The 15,600-nt window shown below is 36.3% G+C and overlaps 2 protein-coding genes across 12 annotated transcripts in view; one reads left to right on the top strand and one right to left on the bottom strand.

The window, feature by feature from the left end:
* Positions 1-1,536: 1,536 nt before the first annotated feature.
* LOC129281220 (gamma-butyrobetaine dioxygenase-like) lies at positions 1,537-12,419 on the top strand. 2 transcript variants are annotated; one of them, XM_064113065.1, is made up of 5 exons: positions 1,537-1,574; positions 6,735-6,840; positions 7,752-7,963; positions 9,134-9,300; positions 9,784-12,419. In XM_064113065.1, the coding sequence occupies exons 2-5, from the start codon at positions 6,751-6,753 to the stop codon at positions 9,933-9,935; spliced, it is 621 nt and encodes a 206-aa protein (XP_063969135.1). In that variant the 5' UTR covers positions 1,537-1,574; positions 6,735-6,750; the 3' UTR covers positions 9,936-12,419. The 2 variants fall into 2 exon arrangements, with proteins under 2 accessions (XP_063969135.1, XP_063969134.1); XM_064113064.1 differs by lacking the exon at positions 1,537-1,574 and adding an exon at positions 1,919-2,002.
* LOC129281775 (cGMP-dependent protein kinase 1-like) overlaps positions 12,061-15,600 on the bottom strand; it is a 55,624-nt gene continuing 52,084 nt past the window's right edge. For all 10 annotated transcript variants that reach the window (XM_064113054.1, XM_064113056.1, XM_064113055.1 and 7 more), the window contains one exon: positions 12,061-15,313. In XM_064113054.1, coding sequence (XP_063969124.1) covers positions 15,218-15,313 — 96 coding nt within the window. In that variant the 3' untranslated portion in view covers positions 12,061-15,217. The remainder of the gene's footprint in view (positions 15,314-15,600) is intronic.

Raw genomic sequence — 15,600 nt, 5'->3', positions numbered from 1 at the left:
AAAGCTATTTACATAATGTAACTATTTAAAAATTTCCTAGCACATTTAGCTTCAATGTTTAAACACATACCCAAGTAAAAGTATGATTTCGAAAGCTACTATGACGTAGTGTGTGGAATGGGTACTTAACGAGTTAATTATCACTTGCCGACAAAGCAAGAATGGAGCTATACAAACCATTCTTTTCTTTTTGGTGGGTGCTCACGCAAACGCTAACTATCAAACCTAACTATTCTTTTCGGGGAACAAAGGAGTTAGTCAAGCCAAGTTAAAGAATGAAAGCCCCGTCCCGGTTCACCTCTGTATAGTCGAAAATCCCTTTAATCATCACGCGTGAGCATTACTGAGTAAACAAGTTTCATAACTAAGTACTGCAGAACTAAAGGGTATCCCTATTACCATGAAACAATAAGCCCCCTCTATTTTCTCTTTCTCCCCTTTCCCCTTCTTTTCTTCGCTCCCTTCCCCTTCTCTCAATTTTTTTTTCTATTTTGTATTTCTCTTATCTCTTTCCTTCTCGTTTTCCCTCCATCCCTTCCTTTTTGCCTTTTTTCTTTCATTTTTCTTTCTTCTTCTTTCTTGAATGAGCGGATGTTAATTTGGGACAAGTTTTTAATTGATGCAACGAGAGCAGGAAATTGTGAGCATAGTGAGAGAAAATAATTACAAGACTGAGCGCAAGAATGTTCAGTACTTGTCATCGCGTAGAAATGGGCAGATGCGAGTTACTAAAGAATTTTCTGACATGAAAAACTGGACAATTCCCCAATTTTTTTCTTCCCGCTTTCTCTCTTTTCCTCTACTTTTTCTTAAGTCCCAATTCTGTTGTCCCCTATCCTTCTTACTTTTTCCTACACCCTTCCTTCTCTTCCCTCCTTCGCTTTTTTACTCCATTTTATTATGTCTCCCTTCTTCATTTTATTCAATTTCCCCCTCCTTATCCTTCTCTCTTTCTCATTCTATCCTTCTTCCTTTGTCTCTTCTTCTCCCCTTCGATTTTCAATCTATTTTCCTTTTCTCCTTTTCCCTCTTTTATTTTTGTCTCACCTTCCCTTTTTTCATCCCCTCTGTTTTCTTCTCCATTTCATCTTTTCCTTATTTCTTTTCTTTACCCCCTCTCCCTCTTTCTCATCTTCGCCCCCCTCCTCTATTTTCTCTTTCTCCCCTTTCCCCTTCTTTTATTCTCTCCCCTCCCCTTCTCTCACTTTTTCTATTTCTCTTATCTCTTTCCTTCTCGTCTTCAATCCATCCCTTCCTTTTAGCCTTTTTCTTTCATTTTTGCTTTCTTCTTCTCCCTTTTATCTGCATCTCGTAGATCCGCACCTGAAAGGCATATCAGGGTATAGAATAATAAAGGATGACCATGCAGGGAAAGAATAGAGTAAATAGTTTTAGGACGACCTCCGGAATGTAGGGTCAACATCGACAAATACCAGCTCCATTGTCAGAAACTCATTTACGATCACGACTAACCATGTCAGTGAATGAAATAACAGACACCACGGGAAGAATATTTATAGGAAAGGACCCTTTACGCTGGTGCCAGTGTGTAATCGAACACAATAAGCCATTCGGTGAAAAAGCCTAAAATCCCAGTTATCAACCCAAAACTTAGTAATTTTCATAACAGATTTTATCCACGATAAAGGATGCGAAAACGACTTCAAAAACTTATGCTTGATATGAGATAAAAATCACATGCAGTCTTGAACGAATGTGTCAAATCAGACCTCTTCTTTCGACCAAAAATGCACGGCCGAACACTCTAGGAAAACACCCTAGGAGAGCCGCGGACACTATCCTCGGGCGCTCCTCTAGGGCACTCATGCCCTAGGGAATCAACCGCGGGCGTCTTCCCTCGTCCGCTTCCCTCAAATGTCCGCTACGGGCTACCGCGTTCACCCTAGGGGGCACTGTGACGTTTCCCGCGGCCGGCACTGATAGTAGAGAGTGTTTTCTGGCCGTACATGACTGAGACGCCGATGGAGTGCCGTTTAGCGAGGTGGGCGACAGCAGGACTCCGACTTTGTCGATTTAAAGCATTGACTCTTCTTCGTAGTATGAACATCAAAGACTGGTGACGTATATGGCAAGCCATTTGTCCCATAAAGGCGATAAACTAAGTTTATCACTTGAAAAACTAAGTTTATCAAGAAAAACTAAGTTTATCGCCGAAAAACTAAGTTTTTATTTGATAAATAAGGTTTTTTGATAAACTTAGATTTTCAATTGAAAAACTGAGTTTATCGGCGAAAAACTGAGTTTATCAACGAAAAACTAAGTTTTTCAATAAATAACTAGGTTTTTCAATGAAAAACTAGGTTTTTCGAGTGATAAACTTAGTTTTTCTTGATAAACTTAGTTTTTCAAGCGATAAACTAAGTTTTTCGAATTGAAAAACTTAGTTTATCGAAATTGAAAAACCTAGTTTATCGGCGAAAAACCTAGTTTATCGCCTTTATGGGACAAATGGTGTTCTTTGAAAAACTCAGTTAATCAGATTCGAAAAACTTAGTTTATCAGAATTGAAAAACTAAGTTTATCACTTGAAAAACCTAGTTTTCGCCGATAAACTAAGTTTATCACTTGAAAAACCTAGTTTTTCGCCGATCAACCAAGTTTATCACTTGAAAAACTCAGTTTATCTAGAAAAACTCAGTTTATCTAGAAAAACTCAGTTTATCAGTCGAAAAACTTAGTTTTTCACGAAACTCTGCTTTTCACTTGAAAAACCTAGTTTTTCATTGAAAAACTTAGTTTATCGGCGAAAAACTAAGTTTTTCGATCGAAAAACTAGGTTTTTCGGCGATAAACTTAGTTTATCATTTGAAAAACTAAGTTTATCGCCTTTAAGAAACAAATGGCTTGCCATAGACGTATGGAATTGAGACAATGAGCGTGATTGGCTTTTGAGAACAATTATAGGCGCATATTTTCAGTTAATTATCGTAGAGCGAGTGCGTCTACTTTAATAGCACATAAGGCAATGGTTCAGAATGATGTGTTCAATAATGTTAAAAGGTATTTGTATATTAAGTAAATGTGTTAGTATTTGATTAGGAGTAGATTTAGAGAGGTCATGATCAGGTCAATACGGGATCTGTTTTGTGCAGAGCCTTAGTGGCAGTTATACAGTTATGCAGTGTGGAAATTGTTGGAAGAATATTGTTATTTGAGCCTTAGTGGCAGTAACGGTTTTGTAGCTTGGAAATTGTTTGAAGAATATTGTTATTTGGAGAGAGATAAAGCATAGTATACTTTATAAATAAAGAATCTGATATAAAGGCATGGCTGATGTGAGTATTGTGTTTATTTTGTGGTTCCCATGTGACAATAGTGAACCAACGTCTAATTTACATGAGCCTTAAAACATACAGCAGAGACACCAAATAATTACTGCTCTAGAAGTGACAATAATTATATGAAGAATGGCCATTGTAATGGTTGTCAATTTGAATGCAGTGTTCTTAGCATTTTTTATTAATTTTTGGACACACTGCACAAAGTGTATCTGTGTATTCATCTTCTTAACCTATTATTTGACCCTTGGAATCATGGTAAAGACACAAAAACATGACTTTAGGTAAAGAATATAATGCATTTTACAGCCAAGTTTTAATGAACAGCAACCATTTTAAAAAGCCATTCTGGATTTTTTTTTTTAAAGTAGATTACTGAAAAACCTTGAAACTTATCAAAATGCATCATTTTACCCTTGAATCCCTGATGTACATGAACCCCTAGATTATTCCTTCTAACTGAATATCATATGAAATAGAACCATTCCAAAGTTATAACGGCCATTTTAGGCGCCATTTTGGAAGGTTCATCCTGGATTCTTGTACACATTGGATATTGACTGTGTTGTAAACTTCCCCTTATGTATTGACCTTTGAAACTACTGAATAGAAACAAATTTGATGACGCTGCAGTATGAATATAGCTAATGTGCTAGTTTTGGATTTGATGGTATACAGCATAATATAGACAACTGCAGTTTTGGACGTCATCTTGGATATTTAGTTACCCTGGACTACTCATACACTCTAAAGAAGTTGGGCAAAATGTGCCCAACTAATAACCAACCCTGGGCAACATACTGTCCACACAACTATTGGTTAAAATCTGCCCAAATTGGGTAATAAAAATCAATAATTGGGTAATAATTGGATAATAATTGCACAGAAAATATATCTTTTTACCAACATACATTACCCAACACAATGGACAGTATGTTACCCAATATCTTAAGTGTGTATAATCTCTCAATAGATTATTTAACTCCCTACACCATAGAATAAAACACCAAACTTGGATCTTTAGATTGGTGAAATACGGCTATTTTTAGTGAACGATGGTCATTTTGGACGCCATCTTGAAAAACCACTTTCCCCGCTGTTGTAGATTTTTAGTATGTTATTACTGAGTTCAAGTACATGTAGTACCAAAAACAGTTGAAAATTCCTTCGTTACAATTTTATTTTTGTTATAGGTATTTTTGGTTGTATATTGTCCCGACTAAATCCCGAGCTGCCTTTTTTTAGGGGATTATAATATCCACATAGGCTTATAAGGAAGAAATATGTGTGACAGAAAATTTGCCACTAATAAAGAATTTAAAACGAATTAAAGACATCAGGGCCCCGTCTTACAAAGAGTTGCGATTGATCCAATCAATCGTAAATATATGGAAATCCATCAGTGTCATAATTTTTTCTACAGGAAATTTGCAAAATGTCCTTTGTAAACAATGGAGAACACACCAAATTGTCACGAAAACAATGAATTTATGTAATTTACGTCATATCTAGAAAACATTTTTGAACATTTATGCATTTTAGATGTTGACGTTGCTGGCCGTCCATAGTAATTTGTGATTGATCGGATCAATCGCAACTCTTTGTAAGACGGGGCCCCAGGGTTGTCCTTATTCCTGATGTGGGATCGTATCTTATGTTATCATTTAGTTGAAAACTAGGATGGAAAAAAAAACCTTACTGCATGAAATCATGTATTCTTTTAGTACAAACATAGATAAAGATGAAAATATGTTGTTCGGCAGAATTAATACGATGGATCATGCAAAAAACATCAAATAAATAAGCGTATTCTATTTTCTACATTCTATAGAGCCACGTGATGAAAAATAACGACAAAACACTTTTTTTTTCTTAAAGGGGGCAGAAACATTTTATGATATTCGAATTTCAGACCTATCATATCTAATATAAAACTTGTGATGATTATAGATAGAGTGCATATTTATGATGGAAAATACACCAACGATTAGAAAGTAAAAAGAAAAGGAGAAACTTTATGAATTAAAATTTTTGACTTTTGGCAATTTCTGAACCAAAATATTTCCCAAAATAATCATATTATGCAAACTTTATGACCTAATTTGCATATAATGACTCCAGTTTCAGATGACAATGTGTTTGTTGATTTAAGAAGAAGCCTACTACTATACATTATACTGTATATTCCAAAAGTTTCAATGAAAATAAACATGCTTTAGCTGAGATGGAATACCTGGCTCTGGCACATTGGCAAAGCCCGTCTAATAAGTGTAAAATAAGGTGTTTGTAGTGACATCACCAGATCACGTATTGTGATTTTAGCGGTAAAGATTGTATACCCGGCGAAACACACGAAGCGCAGATGATAGGGGCATTATTTTTCCACAGATGGAGACAGATATTTTCATGTCAGAAAACGTTGTACTGGTAGAGAATTCAAGAACTAAGTCAACATTATCGGGTTTGTTCAAAATTGTGATATAAGAACATGCATTCACACATGGTATAGGATTGTTGTTGAAAACTAGGCTGAAAACGTAGCCTAGACTGCCCAGTGAGCAATCAATCTTTGCTGAAATCATTTATTTATTAACAGAGACATAGTGAAGATAATATGTTGTTTGGAAGATTTAATATCATGCAAAATGCAGGAAACATCAACAAACTGGGCATGTCATTTACACACCTCAGCTAAATGGTGAAAAAGGGGCAAAAACACACGATTTCTACGTACGCACCATGTTGAAAGGGGGCTAAAAACCAGACTATGTCAATTCAAATTACTGACATATATTCTGAAAGTAGAGGTATAGACCAACAAAAATTATATTATGCTTGACAGGAAATATATTAAAGAAAGTACACTAAAAAATAAAATAAAATCCTTAATCGAGTTTCGACAATTTTTGAAGCAAGAAATCTCCCAAACTAATGATATGCAAATGTTATGACCTATTTATGCATATACATGTATGTAAATGATCATTTCTGTTGCTGAAATTTTTCATGTCTGTTAAGCACTATTCTTTTGGACAATATATTTTTCATAAAAGTTTCATAGAAAAAAAACAGGCATAGTTTAGTTGAGATACTTTGTCTTGACTTCATGCTATAAATAGAATGTCTAAAAAACGGTGAAATAGGGTCATTTTGTAGTGACGTCATATATTACGTCATATCGGCGGGAAGACCACAAATAATACCCGGCAGCAATGCATTTTTGTAAACTTCAGGGTCCATACCATCCAACTATGGGATCATTTGCATGTCCAGCTTTCGGTTGAATAGATCTCCTGGGCTACCGGACTAAAAAGAAAGCCTTTATTTGACTCTTATTTAGCGCCTATATTGTGAATATAGTTTCAGATTTTATTTCTCTCTGTCTCTCTCTCTCTCTCTCCCTCCCTCCCTCTTTCTCTCTCTCTCCGTCTGTAGCACTCATAGTGACGTCATGGCTGTTCAAGGCGGAGACATGCTTGGGTTTTCGAATGGCTATCTTCAGCCCCATACAGATTTCTCTTACTACGTTAGCCCACCGGGGGTAAGTTATTATCAACGAACGTAAAGGAGTCTACACTTTGCTGTGAAAGTGTATACGACCTCTTGGTGCTGTTGGTTATACAGAGTGCATTTCAGGAAAATTAAGTAAACGAAATCTAGAGGGTTGATATTCGAATCATATATTAAATTTTATGAAATCATTCTGCATGGATAAGAAAGGGGGCTCGTCAGCTTCCCATTGATACCCTTTATTTGTACCATTAATTGCAATTAGCATGACCGAATTAATTGCTGTTCAACTTCAAGACAACAGGTGCAGATACCACTTTTCCAACGTTGTGGTAAAGTGGGTGATTAACGTGCGCTTGATAGAATAAAATGTTTTTCAAAGTATTTTTGAATGAATTAAGAGCCAAGGCATTCGTCTGGAATGATGATTTAAATGTTAATGACGAAGCCGGCAGCCTGGAAGGATATCTTGAAGGGGCCAGGCGATCTTAACGGCCATTCTACGTCATGGTTGATGGCAACAACTCGATGGAAGAGTTCTCAGAGTCTATCTCAAACGATGTTGGAACGATGGGCAGGAGCGCCGTCCTGAATCCACCACAAATACCTGTACACTCCTTGAACCTGTCTCTGAAAGTGTTGGTACAACTGTGGTACGATCTCCTCGTTATAATCTTCTGCAAGTACATTCGCCCATTTACACTCCGTTGAAGAAAAAGGGTCCAATCAAAAGATTATTGCCAGCTCAAGGATCGATGAAAGTTCGTCAAGTTTTCACAAATTTCGAAAAAGTGGTATCTGCACCTGTTGTATTGAACATCAAGTAATTTGGTCATGCGTGACACAAAGGTGCAGATGCGTCAAAAGGTGCAGTTAGAAAAGCTGATGAGTTCCCTCTCTCATATCCAAGCAAAATAAATTCAAGCCTACCCTCTATAACAGGTCGCCCTTTTCCACTGCATCAAGAACACATCGACGGTCGGCGGTGAAAGCCTGCTCATTGACGGGTTCAAAGCTGCCATGGAGTTGAAAACCGATCACCACGACGACTTCATAATGCTGACCAAACACGAGGTCGAACACGTGGCCATCGCAGCGAACAAGAAAATCACCCAGCAGGGATTCTATCACCATGCCAGGCATCCTCTGATCAAGTGAGTTGGGTTTATATCATCGATATTTAAAAAATATGGATAGAGTAACAACGCGCTCTTAATTTAGGCAACCGGAAACACTTAAAAGTACTCCAAATGGTCAAGCGCGCGCACTCAGTTCCACACTTTCTTCTCTTTCGTGTGCGTGTGCTCGTTGTTTCTTACTTGTTGGTATGGTTAACTCTTAATTGCGTCATGGAGTACTTTTCCTGTCGCTTCAAGGTCGTGTGTGGGGTAGCATACAACAAAATTAATCCAGTTTTTTTAAGTACCAATGGTTTGTACCTACTGGTCACTGGTGGGGGCGGGGAGGGGCTTAAGGGCTATCATAGCTACCCTGGCCTTGCCCCCCCCCCAAAAAAAAAAAAAAAAATATATATATAAGAAGATAAAATAAAATAAATATTTCAACGAATAAAATAAATAGATAAAGTCCCACCGCCAAGAAAAAAATGAGTTAAAAGAACAGGGAAAATGGTGAAATAATTATGATATGATTTTCTATACATAGTGTCAAAATCCATCACGAAATTAACTATTCCTATAAAAAAAGGTCACATTTTCTCGCTCTCGACTTTTTTTTCTCGAAATTTTGTCCCACATTTATATGTGGAGGAACTGGTTATAGACCATTTATAGGATTAGACCACGTTTGGTTGAGGAGGACGGCAGCAGGATATTTTAAGGGGGCAAGACGATCCATTTTTTTTCCAAATTACATCACAAGATTAATAAAGATTTACATGTACACGACCTTTACCGCTCATTTTGATGTTTTTTCCTTCTCTCTTACCCTTTTCCATTTTTTTTTTCATTATTTGAAAAAGAAACCGTAGGGGCGCAGTAGTAGACTACCAGTGAAGCGCGGCTCTGGGATATTTGGATGGGGGAGGACAAGATGGGTAAAAGTGACGTTATTTTTCAGTTAAATAAGAATGGTAATTTCAAAGTTACAGTATATGGCCCAGACTTCCCCTTTAATACTCTTCATCTTCCTTATTTTTTATATATGCTTTGTTTCCCCTACGATTTTCTTCTTCCTTTTTCACTTAGGGTCAGTCACCCCCCCCCCCCCCCGGTGCAGCCCATGAATATGACATGGCGAGATCCGATTGTGTGTTTTACAGGGTTACTATTATGGTAGTTTTATCATATCCATCCATGTTTCAGGTTAGATTCCTTGGGTCAGCTGAAACAAATCACATTCAACGAGATATACCACGCCTCTCTATTCCGTGTTCCAGTTGATGACGTCATACCTATGTTTTCTGCCATCAAGAAATTCAACAAGATACTACTCCGGGATGATAATGTATTCAAACATAAATTGGAAGAAGGTATGGCTGATAGATTGGTAACAATAATGTTGCCTTAGTCGTAAAAATTCGTTGACAGAGGGGGTGTGGCACAGAAATTGAAGACTGGGGAGCGTTTAAACAATATTTTCATCCGACAAGTTGTCAGATCTGACAACTTCTCCTGAATTTTGATTGGGCGAGAGCCACTGTTACTATGGTAACTGTCGGATAAACCGGGTTAAAAACATCCGACAAGTCCTTTCATGAAATGCTCCCCTGATAATATCAATTCGCACTTAAAGGGGAAGTTCACCCGGACAAAAGTTCAGAAAACATAATCACAAAAAATATATTTCCTTTCCTGTTTTTTTCTTGGTCGTGAAATTTTGCGGCCAAGCCCCCGCCCCCTCCGTATCATTATAGGCCTACGCCAGCGCATCAAAGCTAATCAAATAATTTGCCTTTAATAAAACTCGTATTAAATCAACCTAAGTCATTATTTTCCCTCTTCTTTTTTCACAGGGGACATACTTACCTTCAACAATCACCGCATGCTCCACGGTCGTAGCGCTTTCACGTTGGACACGGGCAGGGTGGAACGCCACCTACAAACGTGCTTTGTGGAGTGGGACTGCGTTCTCTCAAAGTTGCGTGTTCTCAAAAAATCTGTATAAATCACCCGGATGGGAGGGCCGTTTCATGAAGTTGTTCGTAAATTAAGAGTGACTTTAAGAACGGCTGGTGATCCTTTCTTGTGGTAAATGATATTCACCATTGAATGTTCATTGGTGATTATTTAACGCGTAAGAAAGGATCACCAGTCGTACTTATAAAGTCGCTCTTAACTTACGAACGGCTTTATGAAACACCCACCCGAAGGGTGTTTCATAAAGTTGTTTGTGAAGTTAACTCATGATTTTACGCACGACTGGAACATGTTCTTAGATGGTAAGTCAACTACACAGGGATATATCACATAGCACAAGAAAGGATCACCAATCGTGCGTAAAGTCATTCGTCATTCGTCATTCATGAACAGCTTCCTGAATCACCTACCAGGACGTACATTTTAGGCCCATCCAGCTTCGCGAATATTTTTTAATTAACATTATTTTTTTATCAATCTCTAGTAATTTTTCTTTTTAATTTCGTTTTTTATATTTGTTGTCGTTATTTATTGTTATTATTGTGTTGTTATTGTTGTTATTATTATTATGATTATTATTATTGCTATCATTATTATTATTAGTAGAAGTAGTAAGTAGTAGTAGTAATAGTAGTAATAGTTGTTGTAGTAAGTAGTTGTTGTAGTAGTAGTAGTAGCAGAAGTACTTAGATTTGCCAACATTCTTCTAAGCGATGCCCGGCAAAATATTTTTCCTGGAATTGAAATACAACACCACACACACACACACACGCAAACATACGCACACTGGCCCACAAACACTGAGATTGAATTGTAAAATATCCAAGCAAAGTTGCACGGGACTTTATTACTCTTATGGAAGGTGATAATTAAATTTGAAAACAAGAATGAAACTTCTCCCTATTCTGAAGTACTCTCATAATAGAATGAAATATATATTGCGGATGTTTCACATTCACTCTCGGTAAATTCTTAAGTGAGGAAAGTATTTTAGGATGACATAATGCACCAATGTATCTTGAAGATGTTTTGTTTAGAGTATGACATCAGTTGTGTACAGGTGGGCGGCTTGGGGGCTCTTGCCTCCCCCCCCAAAAAAAAAGAGAAAGGGAAAGAAAATAGGGTGAAATATATTTTCTGAATATTATGTCATAATCTATCACAAATTTGATTTTTTTTGTAATAAAAATGTCGAAATTTCGCGCGCTCGCATTTTTCCCCGATACGCCATATCATGGTCCCCTCAAAGATTTTGGCTCATTGCGCGCGCCACTAAGTGACGTGTAAGAATGGTCGGATCTTTTTAACGGTAGATATATTGTATATGACGTGTCAGTCAATGCCATCGTAGTCATGGTGAACTACCAAAGTCATGGATATGGATAGCTTAAACGTTTTTTTTTTTTCAATTTCATTAATCTGATTTTACTTTTGTTATAAAATGGTATGGATCCAAATAAAATGGCTGAAATATGATATGCGAGAGCAGACATGTATTTTATCTAAACAGGAAAATATCCTAATAACTGGTACATATGACTATAATTCTATTGACTGGTCGTTGTTCTGAGATTAGTAGGATGGGTTATAAAACAACGATCCCACATCACTATCTAATCTGGGACATTGGAATATTATACTAGCTCAAACCAGACGAGAAAGCGTCATAAATGATATTGTTTCCTATTCGTATTAAAGATAACAAGTTTTTACTTTTTTCGTCATGAATTTTGTGACTTTAAGGAATAAGACATTAACTTTTTGTTCAATCTCTAATGGATTTATTTATATGGTTTACGTAATCAGAAATGTTGTAATGTTAATAATGTACATAGTTAGTCCGAAGTGATACTAAAATGAGGCACCGCGCATAGTGTTTTCTTTCTATCTCTCCCTCTCTGTTGTCACCGTCACCACTCTCCCAATCTTTCCCTCCATCTCTCTCTTATTCTATCTCTCTTTCTTTCTCTCCCTCTCTCTCTTCCTCCCACACTCTCTATCTCCAGCTCACTCTATATCTACCTATCTCTCTGCTATTATTTCAAAGTTCCGCTCGAGTTGCCATTTCTTCGTCTGAGTAATAGATATATTGTTTCTTCCGTTAGATTTCACCCGAAATTTTCGACATTAAAATTAGGAAAATTCAAACTGGATTGTTTGAACTTGAACAACGAACCATGTCCATTAACTTTATTCAATGTTACACATCAGTTATTATCCAGATACAAAAAAACACATTTTCCCCTTCACGTGATAATATATATATATATCTCTCCCAAATTCATATCATTTTCAAGTATAGAGTATAGCCAGAAAAAAATTGTTCTTCTCGTTTTGTTCAATTTCGGAAATAAGGAAGTGATACACAAAATTAGAAGGGATCTATCGAATTAAAGTATAATAGTAGTAGTCGCGATAATAGTACTATAGTTAATTCCTCTCATTCTATTGTCTATTCACTTCATAGTTGTGATAAATAATGTATATTCAATAAAAGTGCTTTGTAATGATATATTCTTGATTTCAATGACTGAGAATTAATACCTCATTGTTTCCTAATCAGTATACTACATTAAACGAATGTCATGTACTATCTCTAGATATATCCCCATATGATAATTATTATAGCACACATACATTAACGATCGTTCAATATATTATTTACAATTATATAAATTGTTTCAAAGTCGCCTGTATATTCATATAAAAAGAAGCAATTTAGTAATTATCACAGATTGCAAATATCCGAGACATGATTTTGAAATATAAAATAATGCAGTATATTTGAAAGAAACATGATTAAAAAAGCATTTTATAATATCAATAAATACTTGTATATAGAACAATTATATACGCACATGTGTCTTTCATTATTTGACGCAACTTGTGTTAAGAAATGCCAGAAATTGTATGACGATTTTTCCCTCGTCAAATCAAACATAATGTTTTCAGTAGCTTGCAACAGCAATTTGTAGCTTTCCATTCAAACCTAAAAAAAAAAAACAGGTATACAATTTGAGGGTCCCTTATTCTGCGAAAGCGGATCTGAGCGGCAATAATATTTTTTCCACTCTGATTGGGAATAAAAATGGTACTAGTACTTCTGGCTCAAAAACACAAACGATAGAAGTAGCTCTTATCGCCACAATGACAAATGCAGTAATAAGACACATATCAGTATTAAAAAGAATAAATATATTTTCTCTGCTCTCATTAACTTCATTGTTCGGAGAGCAATTACATAAAATCAGTTACATATAAATTTCCAATGTCATATACGATACGATACATGTGTATACTTACGGATTCATCCTGAAATAAAACCGTTTCTGGTTTAAAATTGATTGCTACAGAATAATATAATCATACTGATACAGCTAATTCAACTTAAAACAGTTGAAACACCTATTCCCTTTTATAATACTAGTACTATACTCAGTAAAATTATAGACCATTTATTTTTGTTAATATTTTTAAAATTGAGTACAAAAATTAGAAGGTCCATTCCACTATACCAGAATAGACGCAAATTATTAAATGACAAATCTTTTACTCGAAATGTCTCTTTTTGTACCCGCACAAATAAAACAAGGCTATTAAATATAAAATGGCATCATAATGGGAAAATCCATCTCTTTAGAATAAATATATACAGAGCCATATTTACATGTTGCTGAAGTATTCATAATAAATATATACATGTTTGAACAAGCCCTGCTAACATGCGTATGCCGCGGAGTGCATACTTTAAAAATTGCAATAAATGTTTGTTTTGGCATATACTTGTGCTGTGCGTAAAACAATAATGCCTCAGTGGAGTGATTTAGAATAATATGTCATTTTCCTAGAAAAGACAATAACCTACCACAAAACATTTCACGTTTCATGAACGGTTGCTAAAGTAACTTTGATACAATGGCAACTACCGTGGTAACAAAGTTCATCAGGCAAACAAAATCAACATGGTAGTTAACAAAATGGCAAGGTTAATTGCAACTCGTTACGAAACACGCCCGGTGATATAATGCATATGAATAGTGCTTTGTATTGCACTTCTGGAATATCAATTTAAAACTTGATTTTCAAAAATATAAATCCAATTAATATTCAAATCTGGTTTTAAATTTACATTTCTCAACTGTGATACCACTTTGCTTTCGAGTACATCAGCTAGTGCAACGTCAGGTAAAGCTTTTGCAAGGCATTTAATACTTGAATTAAGTCCTTCGGAAAATCATTATTTTTTTTCAGTGCCAAGGTTTGCACAATACAAATGTCAATTTTTAGTACTTATAACACGTGCTGTCACTTGAAGAAAAAAATGGCGCCCGGCGTAAAGCCTAAAATTTCGCCTCTTTGAAATTACATCTAACATTCTCGTTTTGAGTTGGCCTATTTTTACCAAAATTTTTGATTGCGATTAAGCATATCGCAAGTGTACCTGATAATAACAATGACGAAAACAATGTAGTAGAACAGGTTCCTTTGTAGTTTCGTTACCTATACACAATACTCTTACCACACATACTTCTGTCTTAGACATCACTGGCAATGTATAGCTTTACCTGATTATATCTACATCAGTCATTTTCCTGAAGAAAAAAAAATAAACAAAAGTCCAATCTTTCCTTAAGGGGGGACATAATCCAATATGATAAATATGCAACAGATATGCAATCAAATATGGTTGTCCCCAGAAAGTTGAGAATCGTCTTGTCTTGTGCACTGTCTTCCGTATGCCTCTGTACTCTGATCCAAATTTCGTTTATTTTGCAATGTAGTCCTTACACATTGCACCTCTTGAGTTCCAAATGAGATATCCTCTCTGAGGTCTTCGCGCATCTTCTCTGAATTTTCCAGTCTTTATCTGTGGCATTTACACTGGATGTTCACATTTTGCGAGAATAGCGTCAGTTTCCGAATCATCTTCTCAAGTCATGGTACATCTCAGACCATGCAGGCAGCGTATCCATCAATGCCCAGCTTTGAAGATCAGTGCAGTCAAAATGTCTTAATGTCTGCAAACTAAATGTAAAAATGGTGTGCGATACTCCAAGTCTTGGCTAAAGAATGTCCGACACAAACCACGACCATTCCGTTAACCCCTTGTCGCCATAAACACGGCTCAGACGATAAAATCACTGTTCCGTTCCGGGTCTATATATATAAAAAAAAGAATTCGTCGGCGGCGATCGTTTTGTCTTCGAATGCCTGTCGGCTCCCGTTTCGAAATATTCCTTCCATCCGAATGCACATCTGGACGTTTCATCGGAGGTGATCGTTTAGTCCTCGGGTGCCGTCGGCTCCCGTTTAGAAATGTTCGTCCCATCCGGACGTTTCGTCGGGTGGCATCTCGACGTCTTTCGGGTAGCTGTCGAAGTTACTGCAATCATCTGGTCCTTTCACCTGGTGAAAAAAAAAAGAAGCAAGGTGATGCTAGGAATCGTGAAATTAAAGGTCGAGTCCACCCCAACAAAAAGTTGATTTGAATAAAAAGAGAAAAATCCAACAAGCATAACACTGAAAATTTCATCAAAATCGAATGTACAATAAGAAAGTTATGACATTTTAAAGTTACGCTTAATTCAACAAAACAGTTGTTTTTTGTATTTGTGTATCTTTTGTATTTTATTATATGAAAAATGAAATATTCCAATTATCTCCTCATTGTCAGGTGATACAACGATTAATTC

Source organism: Lytechinus pictus, chromosome 18 (assembly GCF_037042905.1).
Source record: "Lytechinus pictus isolate F3 Inbred chromosome 18, Lp3.0, whole genome shotgun sequence".
NCBI classification, from domain to species: domain Eukaryota; kingdom Metazoa; phylum Echinodermata; class Echinoidea; order Temnopleuroida; family Toxopneustidae; genus Lytechinus; species Lytechinus pictus.
Note: the sequence above shows the minus strand (reverse complement) of the source record. Positions and strands in the feature narration are given on the sequence as shown.

What these genes read in the sequence shown, in the direction of transcription:
- LOC129281220 (XM_064113064.1), top strand. Translation starts at nt 1,968, where the DNA reads ATGACTGAGACGCCGATGGAGTGCCGTTTAGCGAG. An exon ending in ACTACGTTAGCCCACCGGGG is followed by an intron (nt 6,841 to 7,751) that starts GTAAGTTATTAT and finishes CCTCTATAACAG; the next exon opens with GTCGCCCTTTTCCACTGCAT. An exon ending in CAAACATAAATTGGAAGAAG is followed by an intron (nt 9,301 to 9,783) that starts GTATGGCTGATA and finishes CTTTTTTCACAG; the next exon opens with GGGACATACTTACCTTCAAC.